This window comes from Chelon labrosus, assembly GCF_963514085.1.
Source record: "Chelon labrosus genome assembly, chromosome: 22".
Taxonomy (NCBI): Eukaryota; Metazoa; Chordata; class Actinopteri; order Mugiliformes; family Mugilidae; genus Chelon; species Chelon labrosus.
Window position 1 is genome coordinate 9,867,661 of NC_140355.1, and position 25,501 is coordinate 9,893,161.

Consider the following 25,501-nt stretch of genomic DNA (forward strand, 5'->3'; position numbering starts at 1 on the left):
TTGACACTGTAGTTATTGGTCGATCATTTAGGATGGCTTCTACCTCACACAGTGCTGTTGATAGAGTTTCATCGTCGAGTGTTTGTTGTTTTAAAACAGATGTGAGGATCTTTTTGACTAGTCTGATCAGTCTCTCCCAGATTCCGCCGTGGTGGGCTCCAAAAGGAGGGTTAAAAATCCATTTTATTCCCTCTGTTAAAAAGGTGTTTTGAATCTTCTGATGATTCAGCTCTTTCAAAGCTTCTTGTAATTCCCTTTGGGCCCCAACAAAGTTTGTCCCACAGTCAGTCCTGATACTTATAACTGATCCTCTTCTGCAGATGAATCTGCGTATAGCATTTATGCATGAGTCTGTGGTTAGGAAGTTTGCCATCTCCAGGTGGATAGCTCGACTCACCAGGCAGGTGAAAATGACCCCCCACCGTTTAACTTGAGCTCGGCCCCTCTTCACTTCAATGGGACCAAAGAAGTCAATGCCAACATGACTAAAGGGTGGTAGGTCTGGATACAAACGATCCTCAGGAAGATCTGCCATTTTCTGTTCTCCAGGTCTTGCTTGCATGCGTCTGCAAAATACACAGTTTCTGATGATCTTCCTGGCTAAGGAGTTTGCATGAGGGAGCCAAAACTTTTGACTTAGCCTGGAAAGCATATGGCTTCTTCCTGAGTGCCCAACCTGATAATGGATATGTTGTAGGATGAGGTTAGATATGTGAGAACCTTTTGGGAGAATGATTGGATTTCTCTGGTGCATTGGCATTGCACTTTTGTTTATTCTGCCTCCTACTCTCAAGATGCCATTATCAAGGATTGGATCCAGTTTGTGGATGGTGCTTCTTGAACTGAGGGTTTTGCCATTTTTCAGGTAAGTAAGTTCATGGCTGAAGTAGCATCCTTGTTCAAAACAAATGATAGCCCTCTCTGCCTCTTGTACATCTTCCACTGATAGGTTTTGCGTCCCATGCTCATCTTTTAGTTTCTTTTTCATCTCTGAAGACACGTGTGTCTGACTCTTTCTTAGTTGGCTTAGCAATTGAAGTAGTTTTTTCACCTTCAATATCCAGGCCACAGACCTCTGAAGTCGGTTCCATGATGAGTGATACTTGATTAATGTGCTTATTGGATGTTGGTTTTCAATCTTCATACTGTTGACTGTAACCTCCTTTCTCACCTCAGGGTCATTTGCTGATATTTCTCCTAGACCTTGTGTGATTTTTGGCCATGTCTTTTTCTCTCTGCCCAGGTATTCCGGACCTCTCAGCCATCTTGATTTTAAGAAAGATTCCACATGTAACCCTCTTGATGTGTAATCAGCAGGATTATCTCTTGAATTTATGTATCTCCACTGGCTTGTGTGTGAGAGATCATGGATCACTGCAACTCTGTTGGCTACAAACGTCTGAAATCTCTTTGTTTGATTACGAATATATTTCAATACAGATGTACTATCTGTCCAAAAAGTTGAATCTGTGAGTGGTAAATGCAGCTCCTTCTTAAGCATCCGATCCACTTTTACAGCCAGTGTTGCTGCAGTGAGTTCAAGTCTGGGTATGGTGATCTGCTTGAGAGGTGAGACTCTGGCTTTTCCAAATATGAAGGAGATATGGATTCTGCCTTGTTGGTTCATTAATCTAAGGTAGCTTACTGTACCATAACCTGACTCACTTGCATCACAAAAGTGATGCAGCTCCGCAGTCTCCACTGGGTCGAAATTCTCAGGTTTTATGCATCTTGGTACTTGAAATCCAAGTAGCTGATTTAGCTCTCCGATCCATCTCTGCCAGATCCTTGTGGATTCCTGTGGAATAACTTGATCCCATCCATACCTGGATTTGCAGAGCTCTTGAAGTAATTGTTTAGCTTTCAGGATGAAAGGAGAGAGAAAACCTAATGGGTCATAAACTGAACTTACTGTGGAAAGTATACCTCTTCTGGTAGCAGGCTGGCTTCTGACAGTCACTTTAAAGCTGAAGGTGTCACTGTGAGTGTTCCAGTGGATTCCAAGTGCAGGCTCAACTGTGATGTGTTCTTTCAGCTTTTCTTTATCCAGGTCCAGTTCCTTGACTGCTTTTGCTTTGTGATGCTCAGGAATGCTTGCTAACACCTCACTGTTATTGCTGACCCATTTTGTCAATGTGAAGCCTCCCCGACTGCAGACTTCAGTGAGATCTTTGACAAGCTTTATAGCTTGGTCCACCGTTGACACAGATCGGAGGCAGTCATCCACATAAAAGTTAGTTTTGATGGTTTTCAAAACTTCATCAGAGTAATGACTCTGATTGTCATCAGCAGTTTGACGCAGGGCAAAATTTGCAATGCTCGGGGATGATACAGCGCCAAAGAGGTGAACTTTCATCCTGTAAACTTCAAGTGGTTTGCTGATATCACCCTCTGGCCACCACAAAAACCTCAGGAAGTCTCTGTCCTTTTCATCAACATGTACTTGATAAAACATTGCCTCAATGTCTGCCATGACTGCAATTGGTTCTTGGCGAAACCTTAATAGAACTCCAATGAGGGTGTTTGTTAAGTCTGGACCTGGGAGAAGCTCTTTGTTCAGAGATGTTCCTTGAAATAAGGATGTACAGTCAAACACCACCCGCAGCTTGAGCTTTCGCTTGTGGTAGACACCATGATGTGGGATGTACCAGACTTTTCCATCCTCTCTGCAAAGTTGCTGTGGTGGAACCTTTTCTGCATAGCCCTTTTTGATGATGTCCTCCATGAAGGAGGTGTATTCCTCAGCATACACTGTATCCTTTCTAAATTTTTTCATAAGGTGCAGTGTTCGTTCCTTTACCACACCATGGTTATCAGGCATAACCTTGTCTTTGTCCCGGAAAGGCAGTGGTAAATGATAGTGGCCATCTTTAAGAAATGCTGAGCTGGAAGCAATCTCCATAAAACGTTTATCCTCAACTGACATCTCATTTTTCTCCTCGTATAAGTTCTCAGAGAAATCCTGGTTATATTGTCTGATGAGTAGATCCTTCAACTCAACAACAGAGATTCTGTTACTTGACACTGCAATGGGCCCAGCATATTCTGTCGCACTATCAACACTGAGTGGTCCAGTTACCACCCATCCCAGTAAGGTTTGGACTGCATACGGTCCATTATCCTGACTGTTTATTATTTTCCATGGTTCCATTGCTTGAGGAACATCGGTCCCAATGAGGAGGTCAATGTCTGCCTCAATTTCCATTAACTGAATGCCACTGAGATAAGGCCACCTCTTCAAATCATCTTGTGTGATGATGTTTTCCTTTGAGACAGGGATTTTACTCTGTGAGTAAACTTTTGGCAGATCCAGATATGTGCAGCCCTTCAAGTCTCCAACCTCCAATCCTCTGATCTCATAGGTCCCTACAGGCTTTTCCTGTCCCATTGTTCGCAAAAGTATTTCTTTTTTGCGTCCTTTCACATTCAGCTGGTTCATTAGATTTTCTGTGCAAAACGTTGCTGTGCTGCCTGGATCGAGGAAGGCATAGGTCTGAATATACCTGCTCCCTTTTGCCACTTTAACTCTGACTGGGACAATTGCAAGTGCACAGTCTCTCCCGGCCCCAGTTGCATCACCGGCTGAAACAAGAGCACTGTTTATGGGGGTTTCTTCTGTCTCAGCAGTGGCTTTTGGTTGATTTTCTTGTCTTGGACCTTTTGCACCGAGAATATGAAGTACAGTGGGATGTTTCATTTGACAAACTTGACATATTAATCTTCTTTTACAATTTTTGCTTAGATGACCTCTTAGTAGGCATCCGAAGCAATATCCATTACTTCTTAGGAATTCAACCTTGTTGTCATGTGACTGTGTTTTGAATTGTGAGCAGTCGGTCAGAGTGTGTTTCCCATGGCAGAATGTACAGGAAGGGATGATGGGACTGGGTGTGGTTTTAAAAGGTTGTTGTGGAATAGATGATTGTTTTACAGCACATCCCGATTTCTCCATATTCACTGCTACTGAAGTAGCGAAGTTGCTGTTTTTGCCTCTTATTGATTTTGGTTCATTTTTGCTTCTTGGGATAGATTTTTTTATTTGGTCTTGAATGTCCCCAAACAATGGATCCAGAAGCATCTTAGCCTGTTTTTCCACAAAATCCACAAAGTGCTGAAATCTAATCCTCCTGCCAGTTCTCTGTTGTGTCTCAAAAGCTGTGGTACGCCACCTTTCCCGGAGTTTGTAGGGTAGTTTGGATGCTATCAGCCTTAGGTTTGATGGGATCTCAAGTTCCTCTAAATACTGTAAATCTTGCATCACATTACAGCATCCTCTCAAATACATTGCGTATGCATGCAGCATTCTCCCATCCTCAGCTTTAATTGCTGTCCAGTTCAAGGCCTTTTCTAGGTAAGCTCCAGAAACCTTCATTTCATTTCCAAAGTGCTCTTTTAAAAGGCGTCTTGCTTCACAATAGCCCCTGCTCCCATCCATGTGCAAACAGCTGCGAACCAAGTCTCTAGGTAAACCAGAAGTAAACTGCTCAAGATAGTAGAGTCGGTCCTGATTATTTTTCGTCTTGTCTTCAATCATATGTTCAAATGCATGGATAAAAGACTGATATTCCAATGGATTACCATCAAACACAGAAATCTCTCTTGCAGGTAACAGAGATAAGTTTTGCTGTGAGACAATGAGTTCTGCTAAATCATTTTGTCTTTGAATAACGACATCCAAGTTATCATGAGCAGCATTAACAACCACATCTGAGTACTCCTGTGCAACATTAGTTATGGGGCGATTATGGTTTGCAGTTTCACTTTTGTGTTTTTCAGTTACATTCTTTATTTGAGGTTTATTTTCTGGTGTTTTGGTACCCCTTGTAGGTGCAGGTCTGTGGAGACTTAAGATGGTTTGGTGAAGAGGGGTTTTTGGTATTGCACCCAGATGCACAAATTCCACATTGCTCTCCATTGTTTCTGGTTCATGATGAGAGTCATAATATTCCTCCATGCCATCACCTGGAGTTTCCTGATCCATGTCATCACTTTGAAGAATTTTTATCTTAGCGGCTGATGCTGCGAGGTCTGCCTCCAACTCCATTTGCTCCATCTTTGATTTCAGTTTTGTTTCCTCCAGTTGCAAGGTGTGTTTTTCTTTCAATGCAGCAGCTCGAGCTATTGCAGCAGCCTGCTCCGCCTTGGCCTTTTTTAACTCTGAGGAGACTGAGGAAGTGGAAGACCGTGTTTTGTGTGATACATTTGATATGCTGTCCAGTGGTCCAACTTTTGATTGTGCAATTTCTCTTTTCCATGTCTCAACATCTTTCATGAAATAATTCAGGTTAGTTATTCTGGGTTCATACCAGTCATAGTGATCATTTTCCTTTTCCTCCTCTGATAAGAGCTCTTGCACAGACTTGTGAGCATTTTTAAATTCATCCACAGCTCCTTTAAACGCTTCAAATGTGTCATTGACTTTATCAACATTTCCAACATCAGTCATCAAATCCTTTATTTCATTTGTCTTCCTTGTGCATGCTCCCAATCTGCCTCTGCGCGAAGCAATGCGCGATTTCAACATGTCCCCAGAATCAATTGCGGTCTCAGGTGTGTCAGACATCATCGCAAATTACCACACACATTCCTTTAATCTCCGTTTAATTCATCCATAAATATCCTTCCAACATCCCCGTTTTATTGCAGTCCACATCCACAGTCCACAACTTTGTCTCCCATAGTGTTAAATTGTTGGTTTGTAGCGCAACGGCGCATTCATTCATAAAGTTGATCGTTGATCAGCTGATTTTACTCACGGCCCGACGGCTGCTTTGTTCATCTGTCGGCGAGTGAACGGCTGGATCCGCCAATTCTCCTATTTCCTTCGAGTCTTCAGTGAAGTTTATCAACTTGTTATGGCTACTCTTGCTTTAAAAAAAAAAAAAAAAAAAAAAGGTAGTAGTTTGTGAGGAGGAGGTCTACGACTCACTAAATAATAAGCACTCACGGAGAGGTTTCGGTTCCAACAAAAAGGTTTTGGATTTATTTACAAAAAAAAACAGAAATATTCTCCGGGTTGACTTCAAACAATAAGCAAAACAAAAAACTTAATTTAGTGGTTGATAAACTATTTCACTCCTCACTCCTTTCATTCCTTCAACAAAAAAAACAGACTCCAAACAAACCAGCTGTCCTCACTCCTTAATCACAGGAGGAGGATGGCCTGACTAGGAGGAGGAGCTTGAGCAGCAAAAAAAAACAATTATAATAAATAATAGTTAATCATTATCCTTAGCATTTCCACAATACAAAGAATTAATAGGCTCCAACAGTTATATATCCAGGAAACACAGCCCAGGATAAGGCCAGATGCATCAGTATGGAATTACTGTGGCTGAAATCAGTTTAATGAACTATAATGATAATCTTATAAATTCAAGAGAAGATTAAATGCAGGTTTATTTTTCTCACAATACCAAAGTTCAAATAGTCTTTTTTTTTAATCCCTAGACAAAGGGATTAATATGTAGTTTATCCTCTCCTCCGTCATGCTCCCTGTGCTGTTCTATTTAAATTGTTGTTATTTTTGTATTTATCTAATGTTTTACCTTTCCCTATGCTGCAGTAACATGGCAGATTTCCCCACTGTGGGATAAATTAAAGGATTATTCTAGGGCCTCGTGCACAAGACTAGTTTTCCAGCCCGTTAAAGCCCCTCTTCCACCAACACTGGACCCTTTTAAGTATGCCATCCGCTCAAACAGATCCAGACAGTGCTGTATCCCTGCATCTGCATCTCGCCCTGACAGGCCTTGAAAACAAGGACACTAACCTCCCCAACACATAACCGCACAAAATTCATAAACAGCACACACAACAAGCATTTTCAAGCTACTTACAGCAACTTTTGCATCTCAATGTAAATTCATTACACCGTTCAAATTTACATTTTCCCATGCAGAAAATCTGTACAAATATCTAAAATGGGCGTACTCTAATTATGACTTACTGTTAATATTTACCGACCCCTGTACATCTAAGTGCATGTGCACTATGTGACACACACACACCCAAGCCAAGAAACAAGTGAACAAACAGAACCCTGCGGCATCTTCTCATGAAACATGCCACCACATTCAGTTTGTCTGCTGTCTGCTAGAGAGGACTCCCACTGTGAGCGAGTGGGAGTAAGGTTTGCGCTAAAAGACTGACAAGACAGTTGCGCAACACCTACACAATGATGCATGGCTGTAAACCAAAGTTCTTAGGACAGCTATCTAAAAAAAACATGGTAGTCCTACATCTGAGTGGCAACGCAACAAGAGACCAGGATAAAGGGAATTAAATTTGAGCCAACAATGAGCGTTTCATACAGCACGAGTTTCATCATGTTTTCAATTACTGCAGTCATATAGCGAAACTTATTTTAGGTTTAGGATTGAAAAAAAAAAAAAAAAAAACTTGCAGGGAAGTTGCATGAAGAGGCTTAGAGCTCTGCTATGCCTTTGATGAGGAGACTCCGCTCAGTGTGCAAGCCCCGGTTTGAAAATAGGTTAAAGATTCAAATTGTTTTCCAGCAGTTGATGAAATCATGTTTTAAGCATCAGTGAAATCGAGGCTTGTCACTCTGTGTTTGCCCCAGCCATCTGCTGAGGGAAGTGACATGAGCCTCTGAGGGTCTTTCTGTGAAACAGAGGAAGCAAGCCTCAGTGAGAGGGGAATGGCAGACTTGTTTTAGGCTGATTAGCATACTCGGTTCCCAGGAAAGAAGAAAATCACAATTCCCATATAAATAGTCCATAAAGATTCTAGTTAGATAAGATTGCCTCTCCTAAACATGAATTATACAACAAATCCCTTTCCATTGTTATGTGAGATCATCTCATGATGCATATAGATAGGTTGGACCTGAGATAATTTCATATATTTTATTACTGACTTTGAGCTGAAATACATCAAAATGATAGAATCTCAACGTGCAACACTGTTGTCTACATTAATGACACAACCAGTAATTGGATGGAAAAGACTTGCATGGGCAAGTCTTTTTTTTCTTGCCAAGCCTACGCAGACACTAGCATTCTGCTGATAATCTGAATAAGATCCAGTCAGAACAAAAAATTTACCTAAAGTAACTGAATGATCCGATCGGAAGGACTTTTCAGTCGGATTTAGATGGGTGGTGTGAACATTGGACAATCCATTGGATGGGAAAATATTATCATCTAATAATTCAACTTTTGGTCAACTTTTGATCCAAATGTTTCTTTCTAGAAAGCATGGGGAAGCATCAAAAGACATGATCAGGGACAAAAATGTGGCAGTAGCAAAACAAGGAGCTTTGAAATGTGGCCCTTTGGGTCATGTTTCTAACATGAGCAAGACACACCCACATTTTTCAGTGTAGTTGTTGGGGAATTCCTCTTTGTTAGTTTTCTAGCATATGTGATGCTCCATGTCAGGCAGAACCACTTGCATGACAAAAATAACATATTCTGACTGATGAATTAGAGGAAAGGGTATAAATACACGTCTTATTAGAAAATTTTATCCATGAAATCAGCCAGGCTGGAATCTCTGATCAGAATGATATCAATCAGTTTGAAAAGTATTAGTGAATTAGTGAATTTGGAGGCCAGGTCAACACCTTGTGCTGTTTTTCATGTTTTTTTGAGTTGTTCCTAAACTGTCTTTGTGTGTGTGTGCCTGTGTCAGGCTGCATCCTGCTGAGGATGGCTGCTGTCATCAAGGAGTGTCATTGCTATGAGGTGGTTGGGGCCTGGTCCGGTCTAGGTGGGTGGTACATGTCTAAGTAACATCCACATGAATGCCAGGTCCAAACGTTTCCCAACAGAACATTGTATTGTCACAAGATGGTCAATGTTATTCACTTCTCCTGTCAGTGGTTGTAATGTTGTGGCTGATCGGTGCATAATACATGGTTACCTAGGTAAGCAGAGCACGACATGGCCTGGGCGACAAGCTTATCTCTTTATATGTGGACGGGGCTTTAGATGTGCAAGCGGCTGTGTAGCACCAAAGCAATACCAGGCTAACCTTTACTTGTAATCTGTATCTATTCATCTATGGTATGAACGTGACAACACAGATCGACAAAGACATGGATTATTATTGAATATATATTGAATTTTGGTCCCTGTATTGTATGCTGTCTTCCATCACACATAGGCTACCTGGGGCTCCTCCGTCACATATGGTTGCTGTGCTATATAGATGATCTCATTATGCTCGTCTAAGTGGCCCTGTAACAACATGTACATTTACACAATTTGAATGATTGTTCTCATGATATGGTAATAATAGCCTGTGGGTGTTTAAGGGGTGCAATCTTCTCCCTGTCTCATCACTCCTTTTCCCATCTTGATGACAGGTTATATAAAATAGTAGAAATGAGTCATTCACGTATGCATTTGTTAAATATGAGTGATGGTGTCATCCAGCAGTGAATATTATGATTATATTATATACCTCCAATTTTAGAATTTGTAAACGTAAAATTAGCCCGCAGAGATGCAATTTAGGCACCCATACAGAGACGAGAGCTGATCTGAATAAACAATGGTTTGTTCATTCAGAGGTGACATTTGACCACACCCGATAAACTGTAAGCACATGCAAATGTACATTGTTTTGATTAGTGGGAATGTGTCTATAAGGCAGCTTTACTCCTTGCTGGAGAGTCGTTAGGAGCCGGGGATAATTGACAGAACAATGATGAGTGAAGATTGAACAAGAAAGGAGTTCGATATTCAGTCCTCTTCAGTTCACGGGGTGAGGTCAGAGGGCCTCGTGCTGTTCTTTCTGATTGCGCCGAGCTTAGCTCACATGGCAAATGACCACATACAATCAATGGCCAGACCAAGCAGGAGCGGTATGGGACTGCATTTACAACCCGAGTTAAATCAAACGTCCCTTCAGTGCAATCTGATTCCAATGGAGGAACGCTCCGTGCATCAGGAAGATGCATGGATGCTAACGACCTGCCTGCTGAGGGTTTCTGCGCGTGTGTGGACATGCACCAATTTATGTGAATTTGATTAAGTGGGAAATTAAAGAATAGACTACCATTACTTTAGACCTTGAAGAGCGTGGCAGTTTGCATTAGTTCTGTGTTGTAATTTGTTCAATTAACACTGGTTGAAAACGGTGCACTCTACTGCAGCAGGCAAAGTGGAATGATTTAGACAGACTGCGTGTATATGGGAAACAGATATGGAAAAATGCACTGTAAATAAGAGAGGAGATGCATTTATGTGTAAGTGTATGTAAATGCATATTCCTGCATGTCCTTGAATGTACAAATGGTCTTCTGAAAATACAATGTTACAGATGATGGATAGGGGAGAATAAGCAATTACCCTCCCAGGTGGTCTAATTTGTATGTTTGTGAACTGCTGTTTTCGTCAAACGGCTTATCACAGGTACAGGTAGCATACAATTTGGTGTCGCAGTCCTTTTAAGCAATCATTCACGCATCTTATTTTTGCTGTGATCACCCGTAGGGCCGCTAATGCATTTGGTGAAAACACTATTTTTATGCTGCACTTATAGTAAAAAGCATTTCTGCAGGAGTTTGAGCCAGACATCTATGTGATCGCTAGATGTATGCGCAATATTGATCGCGTGTGCAATTTAATTTGTATGAGTGGCACATGAGTCCTATGTGCTGCCGGGCCTTCTCATGGTTTTATCATGAAAACTACCCTCTGAGCATAATATAATCAGAATAAAAACACAAGTCTTATTTATGCCCTCAACCCTGCCATCATTAGTTGAAATCAAGATGACATGATGCTGCTAATGAAATATAATTAATTTAATCTCAGGGTGAATGATTTATACCACAACCTCCGACTGAAAGATGCACTATTCCTTCTCCCCCATTGAACTTTTACCATTAACAGCTACAGACATGAATTAGATATTTAGTGTAGATTCTGTAATATCTTTGAACTACATGGCATCAGAGAACTAATATATGTGTCTGTGAAGTGAAACCCCTTTTATTGAGCCTTCAGGGAATCTGGCCATGACTCTGTGGTTAATCCAGGTAATGCAGCCAAAGACACTGATGCATGAAATCAGCTGGAAACCAACAGGAGGTTAACTTCATCTGTTATCTATAATCTCCACTTTACTCCGTTCTGTTCTGTCCGTGCTTGGGGCACATATATATATGTACATAATTTCTGCTCTTCTCCTGAAAAACAAAAAAAAAACTTTAGTTTCTCAATCTGACTAATCAGCAACCAAAGCTGACGTTAGTGCGGAGTTGCCCACAGACAAGCTGGAGATCGGCCATGGAGCCTGGTGGTGTTTGATAAGGCGGGACTATTGGCCTTGGGACCCTAAGCTCAGACCCTCTGATCCACTTCATCTTCTAATAAATCATCGGCTGAGTCCTTGGCTCCTGTTAATGCTTCAGAGCTCTGTTTGAGGTACTGCAGGAAGTTGTCCAGGGATTTCCAGCACACAGCCCTGCGCCAACAACTAAGACACACTGTACAAGAGTCCTGACTACTTTTTTAATATGTCATAAGAGTATAAAAATAGCCATATTCACAACAATCTCAAATTATATTTTGGATTTCAGTGTGACTGATGTGAGTGTGTGGGGGTGAGAAGTTCACACAAATCACAAGATTAACACCTTGGAAAAGTTGTTGACTGTTGTCTTTACCACTACACGGAGAGAAATGGAGGGTAAGATCTCTCTATCTCTGTCCCTCTCTCATCCAGTGGGTGAGGAGGAGAGGGGTTCTGTTTACTTGACAGATTAATGAGGCGAGGGAGCAGAAGTAACGGGCCATGTCAGCAAAGGGTCACGGCGGGGTCGGCATTCTTATTAACCCAGGCCAGATACGCCAATTCAATAAACCGAACCAGGGAGCGGGTTGTTTGTTTAGGTATGTGCCGGGGTGTGCAGGTGCATGCAGGTTTGCTGCTTGTGTTTGTGAATCATGTGTGTGAAAGGAGGAGGTGACCAGAATGCGTGCAGGTGTCCAGATAAAACTGCACTGGTTCAAGGTAGCATAACAGTATAAAGACTGGAAGCATGCACAGCGTAGACAATATATGTAAAATCTAGATGATATAAACAAGACTTCCACCCTCATTCATTTTAATGAGACATCAATGCAAACCAAGCTGTCAGACATGTGGACTAATATAGAAAGTTTATTTAAGTGACGGGAAATGGAAGCAAAAAATGAAGAAATGTCTTCCGCCAAGGGAAATGAGTACATCTGTCATATTGATTTACTCTGTCAGAAAGTAAAGCAAAATAAGTGATTAAAAAAAAAAAAAAAAGTCTGACCCATCTGCATCATAAAATAAACCATGATGCAGTGGTACGAATACTAACCTGAATGAAACACAGACCTCATTAGAACTAGAAGGCTAGGACAAACAGGAGAGGGCTGCTAAAGAAGCTGGCACCTTGGATATAACACCAAATATATACCAAAATTAACTACAATAATGCAGTCCTTCCTGCCTTTATCCACATTAAAAGTCCTTGTTTTCAAAAGCAGATAGATATACCTATAGTATTAATAAACTGTACATGTATTTAGCTGTAATTTCTCACATGTATTCTCCTTGCAGCTTCTGTCTAGAGAGGTCGGCATTGCACTGAATATAAATCAGCCACAAATTCCCAAATTTAAATGGTTAAACAGTCGGTTAATAGTAGTGCATGTGCTACTGTAATAATATCAGAGTACCACAAAACCTCATATTGAGTGCTCTGCCACATAACATCAATGAAATAAGAGGTCCTCAGAGCACTACTCCCCACAGCAAATTCATTTAATGATAGCCGGAGGGCTTATTGCATTAGCATGTTACTTGGAATGATTTATTAAAACCTATCGTTGTGTTGTCATATCTTGCATGTTCATTAATTCCCTCCATTAAAGCACTCCAGTGTATAATGTGTTGTGTTTGCAGAACACGCGTCTGTACAAAGGCAGTGACATTAGAGTATATGCCATATTCGGCCTATGGCCCCTCATGCAGGCCCTTTTTGTACCCACTGCCCTTTTGTTTCAAAGTCCTACTCTGCAAATGAGGAGTGGTAAGACGCCATACAAAAGAATACACTGTAGTCTCTAATTAAAATGACCCAAAACCGGTTCTGAAGTCAGACGTTATATTAATATATTGTCTAAATGGAAAAAGAAAGTGCAGTACTTCCACGGGAATAGGTTAAACTTCCATCTGTTAAACAGACAGTTGAAAGTTGTACCACCTCTCAGGGCAGGCTTTCCCAACTTTAATTCCTTGGAGCCTCTCTTTCTTGCATCAAGACAAGCCGAGTCACATGCCAATCTCTAACATGGCAGCTCTGCTTTCCAGTTCATTTACAAGCTGTCAGCAGTTTGTTTCTGCATATATGAACCTATAAAATTAAATGATTTCCATTATCATTATGCTCCAAGTGGGTGAAAGTGACCATTAGCAATGGTTAGCATCACAGCATAAAGGTTCTGAGTTTGAACCTGCTGGACAGCTTGGGTCTGTGAGATTACATATTGTCCCTGTATGTATGTGTGTGTGTTTCCTCTCACGTTTGGGATCCTAAATGGATCATATGTGTAAATGCTTACCCTCAACAGCACAGGTGTCAAACTCATTTTAGTTCGGGGCAGTTACTCTTACTGAAAAATGGCAGTTTAAGTATTCGCAAATTCACTCAGAGGCCAGTACGCTCTACAGGTTAATAAAGCTGCATTCACAATTAAAATCAGCACAAGTCACTGAACGCATCTAATTGACGAAAGAATATGGTTAAAAATAAATCTTTCCTAATAACATGAAATTAAAGTTCTGTGATAAATAGTATGATTAGATAAAAGTGTAAAATTGGTTCTTTATTCAAATGTTTTGTTAAAATATGTCACAACTATGTGTGAATAAAAGTTTAAACGTTTAATTATTGGTTTATCAAATAGTTCACTGACTCCACAGAAAGTAATGACAGATTCCTCAACTAATTGAAGAAATAATCAATAAATACAAAGCATCATCGAAGGAGCACACTGGTCAGAGTTGTGTTTCAGCAGCACACTATCTCATCATATACTGTACAGAAACATAGTTTCCTTCATGTAGCCTAGATGCTCGATCAAACTTGTTGTTTATGTATAGAACAGTGGAACATTAACCACAGAACAGCGATAAATGCCAGGACGCACACTTGCTGCTGACATTCAATTTTCGATTTGATTGCTTCCTAAAATCCAATGTTTCACACAAAACTTCACCACAAAACTGTTGCTTAGTGTTGAGGGCGTGTAAGAGCTTTTTCTCAATTTTCCTGTGAATACAAACCAATGTTTAATGCAACAATATCATTATTACTCCCTAAATCTGAATGAAATTTAGGGAGTGCAAAAACATCCTAGTTTTGACAACCTCAGAGCAGACAAAATCTTATCCTGTGCTCTTTAGCGACCTACCGAGGTTTCTATTCTATTCTATCAAAGTTGAGTCAAGTGGTTCATCTATTCAAGCAAGCTTTCTGCTCAAGGACATTTACATGCTCTGCGGGCTGCCTGTGTATGTATAAATATACAACCCAACAATACCATGTGTACTGAGGTTGCTATGAGAGTAGGAGGGAAAAGACAAGAACCTGTGGTTACAATCCACGGTAGATTTCCTCTGTTCTCACACTGTTGTGGCACACGGTGGTAGTGTCTCAAAACAAGACGAGAAACGAGGGAACATATGAAGAGAGAGGAGCGGTAAACCAAAGTCAAAAAGACAAGATGAAATGACTCGAGCAACAAAAGAAATCTCAGAGATGTTTCTCAGGCCACAAAACACAGAGCCCTAAAAATCCTCCACATCATGAGATTTAACAGTAACAAGCAGCAACCGAGAGGCACATAATGGAAAGGACAACTTAATCTAATTCCTGTCATCCGTGAGTTTATATGTGCGTAACAAGGAAAAGAAGAAGTGTCATTTCTGGTGGAGAGTTTAAACTCCAAGGGGGAGATTAGCCAGTCACACTGAGTTGATCTTATTGTCCAGGATAAGAGGATGAGCACCACAGCCCTCTGGGGAGTTTTTACAAACAGTCCTACAGCTCACAGAAATCAATAAGGGGATAGGAGACGGTGTTTATACACTGATAGATTGTGTTGTATTGTATTCACTGTCTTTAGCATGCCTTATAACCGCCAGCTGGTCCTTGAAAGCAGTTTAGTGGCTAACAGAATAAAGGTGACGGTGGCTTTCAGGCAGACACTGTGTGCTCCTTTTGTGCCTCAATTGTCATGGAATTCACTCTTTTGAGAGATGATAGTGCCAGATGGACGACACACAAAAGCGTTTATAAAAATCCACTTCACATCTTCACCTCCCTAGTGCTTCACAAATTCTTTCAATAATATGACTCAAGGATGGAGTAAGATGTGTTTGAAGGACTTTTAGAAACATGATAGCATGATCTGTGAGACAATATAAGAAATGCCTTTGTTTTGTCCACTAAAACTGCAAAGATTTTATTACAACCTGTTCATAGGGATGTTTAAGGTAATTTACTTTGGTTTAAACATTCAAGAGGGACCATAACTAACACCTGGAGTCACTGGCAATAGCTTTTCAAATCCTTTATATTATATTGCATCACTGGAAGTATGCTATATGTTAGATGGTAATGTGTACAACTGTGTGCACAGACTAAGACAAAGCATGATGAACTAAGCCTCCGGATCTGAATAGCGATGTGACACCATGTTCCAATAAAGGATGTGAATCCTCAGGTGGCACAAAGAAGTCTGATGGTAGAGAGGTGTTTGAGAAAACTGCACCTCTTCTCACTTTAATCTTTTACTAAGATCACGCTTAGAGTAAAATACACATTAAAGTAGGCCATCTACTAGCGCATGGGCACTTCGTGATTGACAAACTACTACAGTGTGTTCGTGCGTAGTATTCGTCCTTGGCCCCACTCTAGTGTTACTCCAAATACTGTATAGTTACACCCAGTTTCAAAAAACCAAGGGGGTGCCATGCAAAGAGCAATGCCGGGTTCAGTGTCTTGCCAAAGGATCCTTCGTCATGTTTTGCTTTAAAGCTGTTTTCTGTGTCAACATTCTCAAGCTGGAGTAAGGGTAGTAATGAACTTTATGTCAACGGGCAAAAATTGTTTGCTAAAAAGTTAAAGCTGCCAAATGTAACACTGACAAAGCAGTCTACGGCAACTCGCAGAGGGGAAAGTAGAGTTTCATATACTGTATTCCTGGTCTCTGGTAGTCAGGAAGAATAGAAAATAACGTAGGAAGTGTCCCAAGACAGATTACGGTAGAAAAAAAGAGACATTATAATGCCAACAGTAGTGGTATAATTTTTGTCAACTATAGGGTGTTGCTTTAAAACAATCTTTAACATGAGAATGCTCACCATGATATTGCTAATATGAAAAGGTGTAATGATTATCATATCCACCATCTCCTCTTAATGTGTCAGCATGCTAGCACTTAGCGCAAAGGTACAGGCTAATGACTATGTTATTAGTTTGGTCCTGCAAGTAGCACTAAAGCCAAACTTAAAAGGTCAACCAAAACTATTACATTCTATCCTCTGGTTACCAAGAATGTCTATGCAAAGTTTCGTTGTAATCCATTTAGTAAATGTTGAGATTATTATGCTGTGGACCAAAATGGTGGGCGGACAGGTCAGATTCGATGATAGCGTGGCTAAAAAATGTTAATCATGCCTTTGCTGCCTGTGGCAAATACTGTAGGGAAACACAATCAAGAGATCCATGAAAACATCAATGTCCATGACAGCTATTGTTATAAGGAACATAAATGTAATCTAGAAAACAATATGCACAGGTGTATAGTAGAAATCTTTTGAAATGCATCAACATTTGATAGGCTAAGTTTTCTGTTAGACATTTACAAGTTGATGAGACGGTTGAAACGCTCTCTTGACATGTCTTTTTCCTAAATTCAATCTACATATATTTTCAGGCAACACTGTTGCTATGCGATACGCGGCATGTTTCAGATTTCAGATGCCATTCATTTTCTGCTTCTCTTCCAAAAACAGCTCATCTGACAGTATGAGGAATTTCAATACTATGACATATGACAATTGTTCCAGATGATGCTGGTCCCTGTCAGGGTATTATCAGATTTAGACTCAACTCTTAGTTTTAGCACTATGTTATTATCTCATATCTTCCAGGAGATGTCTGTGTTTCCTGGCAATGATTGGCTTTTGTCACAATCTGGTGCAGAGTGCCGACACCGCCTTTTGATTGGTTGATGCGCGGAGCCACATCTGTTTCATGCAGGAAGCCCGAATCTCCTCATTTCACACACCGTTTGAGAGAAATAGAGAGGGGGAGAGAGAGAAAAAGTGGCACAGAGAAAGAAAGAAAACAGACCAGCAGGCAGTTGAGAAAGGCAAGATGGGCTTAGAGAGGAATGGGGAGAAAGATGGGGAGAGAAGGGGACAGGGAAGAGGGAGAGGAGGAGAGGGGGGAAAACAGGGGTCAGGGATAGAATGAGCATGAGAGACAGCAACAGAACAAAACAGAGGGGGCTATTTCAGAAAATATCAGGGAAGGGAAAGACCAAAAAGGCAATTTGGAAGAAGGACTGCAATATTTTTCTTTCAGTTTTCCCCCTTTACCCCCACCCTTTTCTCACTCTGCAGGCCTACTGCTGAAGCAAACTAATCTATACTGACAGCGACCGGGCTGACGTCAACGGTTTGATAGATCCTGGGGGAAATCTCCTGCATACATAAAATTGGTTATTCGTCATTTCATCTGCTTCTTGACATGGTTTCTTTTTATGATCTCTTTCATTATCTGTCCGTCATATGTCAGTGTTTATCGCCCCATTAACACGTCCATTCCAGATGAGACAGATATCACTGTACAGAAAGCCACCTGTTCCCCAAGGAGCACAAGGTTAGGATTATAGAGCAAGTGTTTGATGAGCTGCTTTTATGACTGCGAACAGTCTTTGGGGAAGAATTCTGGCATTTCTCAGGGAATTAATTTTGACTTATTTTTGCAATGTTTTATTGTTTTGTCCGTTTGCCATGTCTGTTTCTTTCCGTCACGTCACGCCCCTCTTTGTCAGCCCTTGTCGGCTTAATAACTCGCTTGTTTAAGCCTTCCCCAGCAGTTCTGTTGTGTCTTATGTCTGCTGTTCACCTGCGCTATAAAGGAGGAGGATTGGTTTTCATTTCTATAAGATCTTATTGGCATCATTGAAGAGAAGAGACGTACTGTATATTAGACCTGAGATACTCAAACTCATTAGAGATGAACTCCAACTCCCTCAGGATGCATATACACACAAATTATGGTTTCTGCTACACCAGATCATGATTTATTAATCATAATATTCTAATGACCCCCAACTACATGAGGCTAAATGACCTCGTTACGCTGGCATTTAGGTTAGCTCCTGCTGAACTAGTAAGAGTCGGAAGAAGTCTTTACTATTATTGTGCAGCGACCTTTATAACTACACTGCTTTTATTCTTTGGAGATATTATCTGATTTCCCGTGGGCTCCTCAAACCAATTAGAATCAAAATGTATTTCTGTTTGGAGAGGTATCAAGACTGTAATACAAAGAACACACAGAGCCACACAGCTGGAGTGTAAGTGAACTACAAGTAATTACAACAGCTGCAAAAGCAAATCATTTGCGTCACCACACACGGGACACTCTGACAACAAGAAAACATTCATATCTTATCCACAATGTGCATTACATTAAAGGAGCAGTTCAACATTTCAAACAGTTCTCTCTCTCTCTCTCTCTCTCTCTCTGTTCGAAGCTGAATCGTTGATGTGAACGTCCTCCAATTTTTTAATCACTTTAAGAAAGGTAGAAATGGCTTGTTATGATATTAAAGCTCCACGCTGCTGCCAGAAATTTATCTCTTGTTGCTCGGACTTCCTGGACTTTGTCGCTGTGAGGTTGCCGGGCAACCAGCGACGATTACAGGAAGTTAGTGTTCCCTGCTGATCATTGCCAAGAAATTGTTAAAAAGATAAAACAAAATTCCACAAATGAATTATTCATTTAAAGTAACTTTGTGTATTGGGAGAAAAGGAAAAAAAAAAAAAACTTTGGCTCCTTCTCCAAATTTAGACCTTTAATTTAATTTGGAAAAGAAGATTTGTCTGCAGCACTGCAGTACAGTTGTTGGCACAGCCTGACAAGGAGAAGGTCATGGGTCAGACCTACAGGATTTTGCATCTTCTCCTCCCTATGCCTGTGTGGGTTTCCACCTGGTGGATCCAGCTTCTTCCCACAGTCCAAAGACTTGCATCTTAAGTTAATTGGTTATTCTAAATTGACATGTGCATGTGAATGTTAGTCTCTCTGTCCTAGTCTTTTGATGGACGGCAACCTGTCAGGGGTGCCTCTTGGCCAATGCCAGCTGGAATAGGCTCACAGCGATGCATCTTAAAACTGACGGAAGGAAAAAGCTTTTCTGAATTGCTGCAGGTCTCAAATGGTCATTCAATTATGGAGACGCCCACTGTGACTACTGTTCTCCATACAATTTCTCCATCTGTTAATATTTTCTTGTTGCCAACAGGTCTCTGATACCCTTCTTGGAATGCATTTTCATGCACCCGTCCTGTTTTCACAGGAACACGGAGCAAATCATGCGTGCTGGGTCAGAAATACAAACATCCCATCAACAGCACATCAAACAAACTAAGTCTCGCTCACAGAAAAATCCACTCAGGAAATCTGACCACATAAAAATTCCAATAATGGCCAACCTTTTTTTCAGCTGGAGATTTTATTTACAGATAGTTCTCACACATTGGTCCTGAAGTAAATCCCGTTGTCTCACATAACGGATGAAAATATATCCACTCTTACTTGAACGGAGCCGTACAATGTAGTAATCTTCTGCATAGAGAGACACACAAACTCCTTCTGTTGCTGGACGCACTGTCAATTCAATGTGTGTTGAAATAGATTCAGTTCTTTGATGTATCATTGTTGTCAGCGCTAACCAAATCACTGTGGTGCATGAAAAGAACCCCCCGCGGGTCTCCGAAAGAGACAGCAGACTTTTCTTTCTCCGAGCCAGTTATTCACAGAGGTGTTAAGAGTGAAAAGAGGAAAACATGACAACGTGTTTAACGGGGGCTTTTGTGTTCCTATAGCTCAACTTTTATTTTGCTGTTTTCGAACAAAAGGAATTTCATTCTTGGCATTTTTCTTTCTGTTCCGCCGCTTCTTTTCTGCTCAGAGACCCTTTGTTGCCAAAAGTGTGGGTTTGAAATGCATTTTAAAGAACTGAAGGTGTTGTATGTCTTACGCTCTCTCTCTCCGAGCGGATTCTTTTCTGTTTGTGCTTTTACAACCAACAATAAGACTGACAAATAGATACCTCAAAAGCATCCTCAAAGTGACATGACCGGTTTCCACCTCATTTCACCACAACAAACCCGCTATGATAGCGAGGCACTGTCACGCGGTCAGTCCTGTGATCTCAGCAGACATTTTGCTTTTATCGGAGCCCTTCTAACCCTGTTTCCGCTTGGTGTTTTCTCGTTTCTGTTTCTGTTTCCACCTCTTGCTCTCTCCAGCCATGACTCAGAAAGGGAGAAGCGGTAGTAGCCAGTGAGTATATTAAACTGTATGGTAATCGGACGGAGAAAAAGGGCACACAGTGCAGTTATGTTTCTAATGAGACACAGAGAAGCGGCCTGACCTCTCCAGCTGGTGCGCTGCAGACATCCATCATCCCAAGCACTCGCTGGATGAAGGGCTGAGGGAGAGGGGAGAAAGAGAGTGCACTGCCCTCTATTGAATGCAACATAACACTGCGGGTCAGCGAGAGGGACAAGTTCAGAAGGAGGAAGGAACAGATTAGACACAATAATAGAGACAACACAGAGAAAGACAGATTATATAGCCAGAGAATGGGAGTTATACTGTAGTGTTCAGCACTAAAGCTCCAATTGTTTGGAGGTTTATTGTAAAGCAAGAAAGCCTGTTGCAGATAATTGATTTGGCTGTAATTGCACACCATGAGCATAAAGCACATAATCACTGCTTTCGACACCCTTGAGCCCAGCGTGTTGTCAGTAGGCTGTAGAGGATACTGCAACTCTGTAGGGCTCTGAATTTCTGCCTAAAAAAACGGAAACGAGTAATAGATGGACTTGAAAGAGAACAAATCCACAGCCACAGACGCAGCATAGGTTTAACTGTAGATAACCACGCAGATTAAAGTTCATAGTTCTGGTTGTGTGACATGTTTGCCCCTCAAAGTTTAGTCTACAAACGGCTAAGGTGCACCTGAAAGCAGAATTATAAAAGTACAAACACAGTTCATCGAAATTGGTATTTAGTTTTCCCTTGGTTTTGTCACCACAACCAGTTTTGCAGCAATTGAAATGCCTTTCAATTCTGAAATATTTTTATAACTCTCCTAGCTTCATTTTTGGACTTTTATGCCAGCTGCAAAGATAAAATCCAAATGATGCACACGTTTAAAGTGGAGCAGTAGGGAAAGATGTGATTGAAAAGGAGGGTAGTGAAAGAGTGTTTTAACATTATATTTTGATTTTATAGTGAAATACTTTCCCAATATTGAAGACTGCCATTACAACACAAGTCTTCCTTAAATTCAAAAGACCAAAACCAACAAGCTTCTGGTTTATATCTTGACACTTTCCAATCTGCAAATCACCAAGTTTTTTTTTGTTCCAGAAACAGCTAAGGCACTGACAACAATCAAAAATCAGTCCCAGATGTAAAAAGCATTTACTATTTTCGGATATTGATTTATAGACATCTCACAGAGAGCATTTAGAGAAGCAGAATACTGTATATGGTACACCAACTTTGTATTTATAATTTAAAAAATGATAGCACATTTAAAAAACAAATGGGACATACTACAACACATCAATCAAGTTTACCTACATACTAGAAAACTTTTGTTTTCAGAACACACGCAATTTTTATTTATTATTTTTGCCCCTCAGAGCTTCTGACTAACTGTGTGGCCCTGCGGGCTGGTCACGATCACTTGCATTGCGGAAGGCAGTGTTCTTCTTTTTTGTGAGTGGTTGTGTTATTGCTAGCAGCGTATCAAACTGGACCACTGACATCCTAATATAGACCTGGAAACGATTTACCAGCTGGCCAGACTCTCCTTGCTATTGAAGTCTTGTCGGGATTGGACGGATCCAATATAATTTTTCTACTTTCAAGAAGTGTGAGGGCCACAAAATCATCCTCACTCCTGGACAATTCAATTTTGGCTCATATTGGGTATTTCTGCAGTGAACAGAACAATTAAAGCACAGAACTCAAGTGTGCAAGACTTCTGAGAGCAACCGTTTTTTATCATATGAGAGAAAAATGAGTAGAGTCTTGATGTTCAAATGCCTTGACTCAAAAAATACAATGCTCTTGCTTGTCAGAGTGAAGATGGATACAATGTAATGCAACAATATGCCTGCGTTTTTGATCATTTAGCGTTGCGATGCCGCTCCGTGGCAAAGAATAAGCTGCATTTTAATAGGATAAACCCATTGTTTATTCATTGGATTTGTTGACAATGAGGAAAAATTAAAACTCCCAGCGTTTCTATCCTTGATAAAAACACTGCAATGCACAAAAACCTTTTTATTTGGGTTTTGTTTGGTGCAAAAGAAGCGTGAATGTGTTTTTGGTAAAAATCCACCGAGCGATTTCCGCAGCGTGAATAACATCACAAAGAGCCACCACCATCTGCACCCCGATGTACCTGTAAAATTCGTCTGTGTTTAAACAGAACTGTATCTAAACAGCGGTCCCTGTGTGTCCAGATCCACAGCAATATTCACCTGTGATCGCCCCCGAGCCAAAGCTTCTCTGTGCTTATTTGGAAACATATTTAGCATAATTCAGAACATTACCCATTGAAAGTGAAAAGCTTTTCTGCCTGACCTAGAATTGCTATTCAAGCTGTTTCATTCGAACTGTTCTCTCTCACATTTCTATTTATTTTTTTAAATACCAGAGTGGATCCTTAAATCTGCACTTTGAAGTGAGGCTAGTGTCTGAAGTGTGAACATAAGGGGGAGCTGGGGGGAGATTTAAATGCAGGCTCGGCCAAAATATGTTCAAGGAAAACCTTGGATCTTACCCCCAACACCCCCCTCCGCTCACGTTGGTTCCTCTCCAGCCTTATTTAATTGTGTGACGCCACAACTACAAACACACTTGATAGAAAGAAACTGAATGATATATATAAAAAAAGACGAAAAGTATTTATGCTGAAAATGAAATGTTTTGGATTTGCTTTTAATTTTTGCTGCCACCGTCCTCAGACTAAATGCTTATGTCTGTCATTCACTTCTAGATCCCCATGAGTGAATTGTATTTTTTAACACAGTACCCACCATATGTATATCTGCATCTGCCTGTTGGAAAGGGTTATGCATTGGGTTTAGACTGTGACACAGACCACCTGGGGTAGAGGCAGCAGCTTGATCAAACCAAGCACTCTGGAAATCAAATAAGTTTGCAGGATATTATTTTGCATTCATTGTTTTTCTGCTTTGTTTGCATCTCCATCAGCTGAGGGAAAATTATTTGCTTGGCCCCGGCAATCCCTGCAAGAGAGGCTCCATGTTGCAAAGGGAAAAATAAATTGCTTTTTTTGCCAACATCGTGGTTCTGGGCGGATGTGAGAATGAATTTCAATTGTGCCGCGATTAGTTTCATATCAGACTTTGAGATGAGGGATACCTTGCTTAAATTTTCAAAAAATAAAAAATAAAAAAAAATAGCATATCCATCAAAATATCTGCATGTAATGCACCAGACAATCCTCTGCTCGGAAACTATTTGTGATGCACACTTTCTTTAGGAATAATAAACATGTAATTTTCATTTCAGGGATTAACACAAATTTTCCTTCTGTTTTCCCGCCATCTCACTCAGGCAGGGCACCTCGTTTAATCCAATTCTACTTCCTTGCTTCCTACGCCATTTGTGTTCACATTAGTGACTCCTTTTGATTGTGCTATTCTAATTGCTACCCAAGTCCACAGTTCTGACACACATCTTCTCCCTGCAGAGTGGAGGCAGCGGGCTACCAACGCGTGCTGCAGGTGGACCTGGAGGTGAACGGGCTGATGGTGACTCAGGGGATTAGGGAGGTGACGTGGCAGGTGGAGTACCCGCTCACCCGCACCCTGACCAATGAGGTGCAGACCCTTATCCGACTGGCACCGCAGGACCTGGGTGGCATCGTGCCACTAGCCATGGTGAGAATTGACTTGGGATTAGTTGGAAGCTTGTATGTATGAAGACATTTATGTATCTTTAAGGCCAAATTCAGACAAACCAAGCCCAGTGTAAAAACCTCCTTATTCATTTGAAATATGCAAAAACAATGCAGGGTCTAGAATAACAAAAGAAAACTCAACAAACTAATCAAATACATGTAATCCATGAGTATTCTTATGATTTATAACAGTCTGAAGTGGAATATTATTAACAGTTGTGAAGTGTTTTTGGATGTGATTGTGTGTCTTACAAGGTAAGTTTTAATTCAGGCTATTTCAAGACAAAGAGCAACTGCCGCCCTCAGTCAGCATTCAGATATTCAACAATTCTGTTAAAGAACAGATGATGTTTGATACAAAAGGTCTGCCTGGGCCCAAAGAGTGGGAGCTAATTTGGACCTGTGGAAAGCCTGGAAAAACTTGAATTAACACCTTGCGCATCCCTCCACCAACCAGTCAAGCTGCAGTTTACATCCATGTTGGTCTCATTTAATATTTGTAGTGAAAAAAAAAATATTGAGACAGGCTCCATTGGAATCAGTTTGTCCCCGAGTCCAAGTGAACATTTATCCTCAATTCGATCCTGATGCGTCTTTTTCACAAGAATGGGACAGCCACAGTGACCTTCAACTTTAATCACTGACCAGTTAAATCTCATTCTGGAGTCAAAATTAATGGTTTTGCCAAGTTTGAAGAAATTGCCTGAAGGCCTTCCAGAGCCTTTATTCACATGAGAAAAGCACAGACCAACGGGCATAAAAAGGAAACTGAAGGCAGTCAGACTTGGTACAAACAGAACCAACTATAACTAGACCAGATCCAAAATGAAACGGACCTGAACAGACCCAGAGATAGAACACTAATACTGTCAGCAGTGAAAGGGACCCACCACAGGGCATGTCATTTTTCCTGCACACCATAATTCACACACTTCGCTGTGTCTCAAAAAATCGAATTTCTCCCCCATGATGATTATGACGCATCATGTCAACAGATGCGAGGACAGTCAGAGCCACTTAGGTGTGAGACACTGACGCGTAGGCCCGAGACCTGCAGCAATACAATGAAACTGGACTCAACTAACCTCATTAGACTGAATACAATTTGGGTCAGGTCTTGGTTAGAAGTCGCAGTAAGACTTAAACGAGGACAAATGCAAAGCAGCCAAATACTATTTGGTGTTCCTCATTCTTGGTCCTGCTCTAGCCGACTGGTTTTGAATGTAACTACGAGG

General features: G+C 40.9%; 1 protein-coding gene across 1 annotated transcript in view; it reads left to right on the forward strand.

Moving 5' to 3' along the window:
- The window catches only part of LOC311507655 (transmembrane protein 132C), a gene marked incomplete at its 3' end in the record, with an annotated part of 159,112 nt that overhangs the window by 96,504 nt on the left and 37,107 nt on the right, over window positions 1-25,501 (forward strand). Inside the window, exon 4 of the mRNA XM_084572085.1 lies at window positions 24,057-24,246. Within this exon, the coding sequence (XP_084428211.1) occupies window positions 24,057-24,246 (190 nt within the window). The remainder of the gene's footprint in view (window positions 1-24,056; window positions 24,247-25,501) is intronic.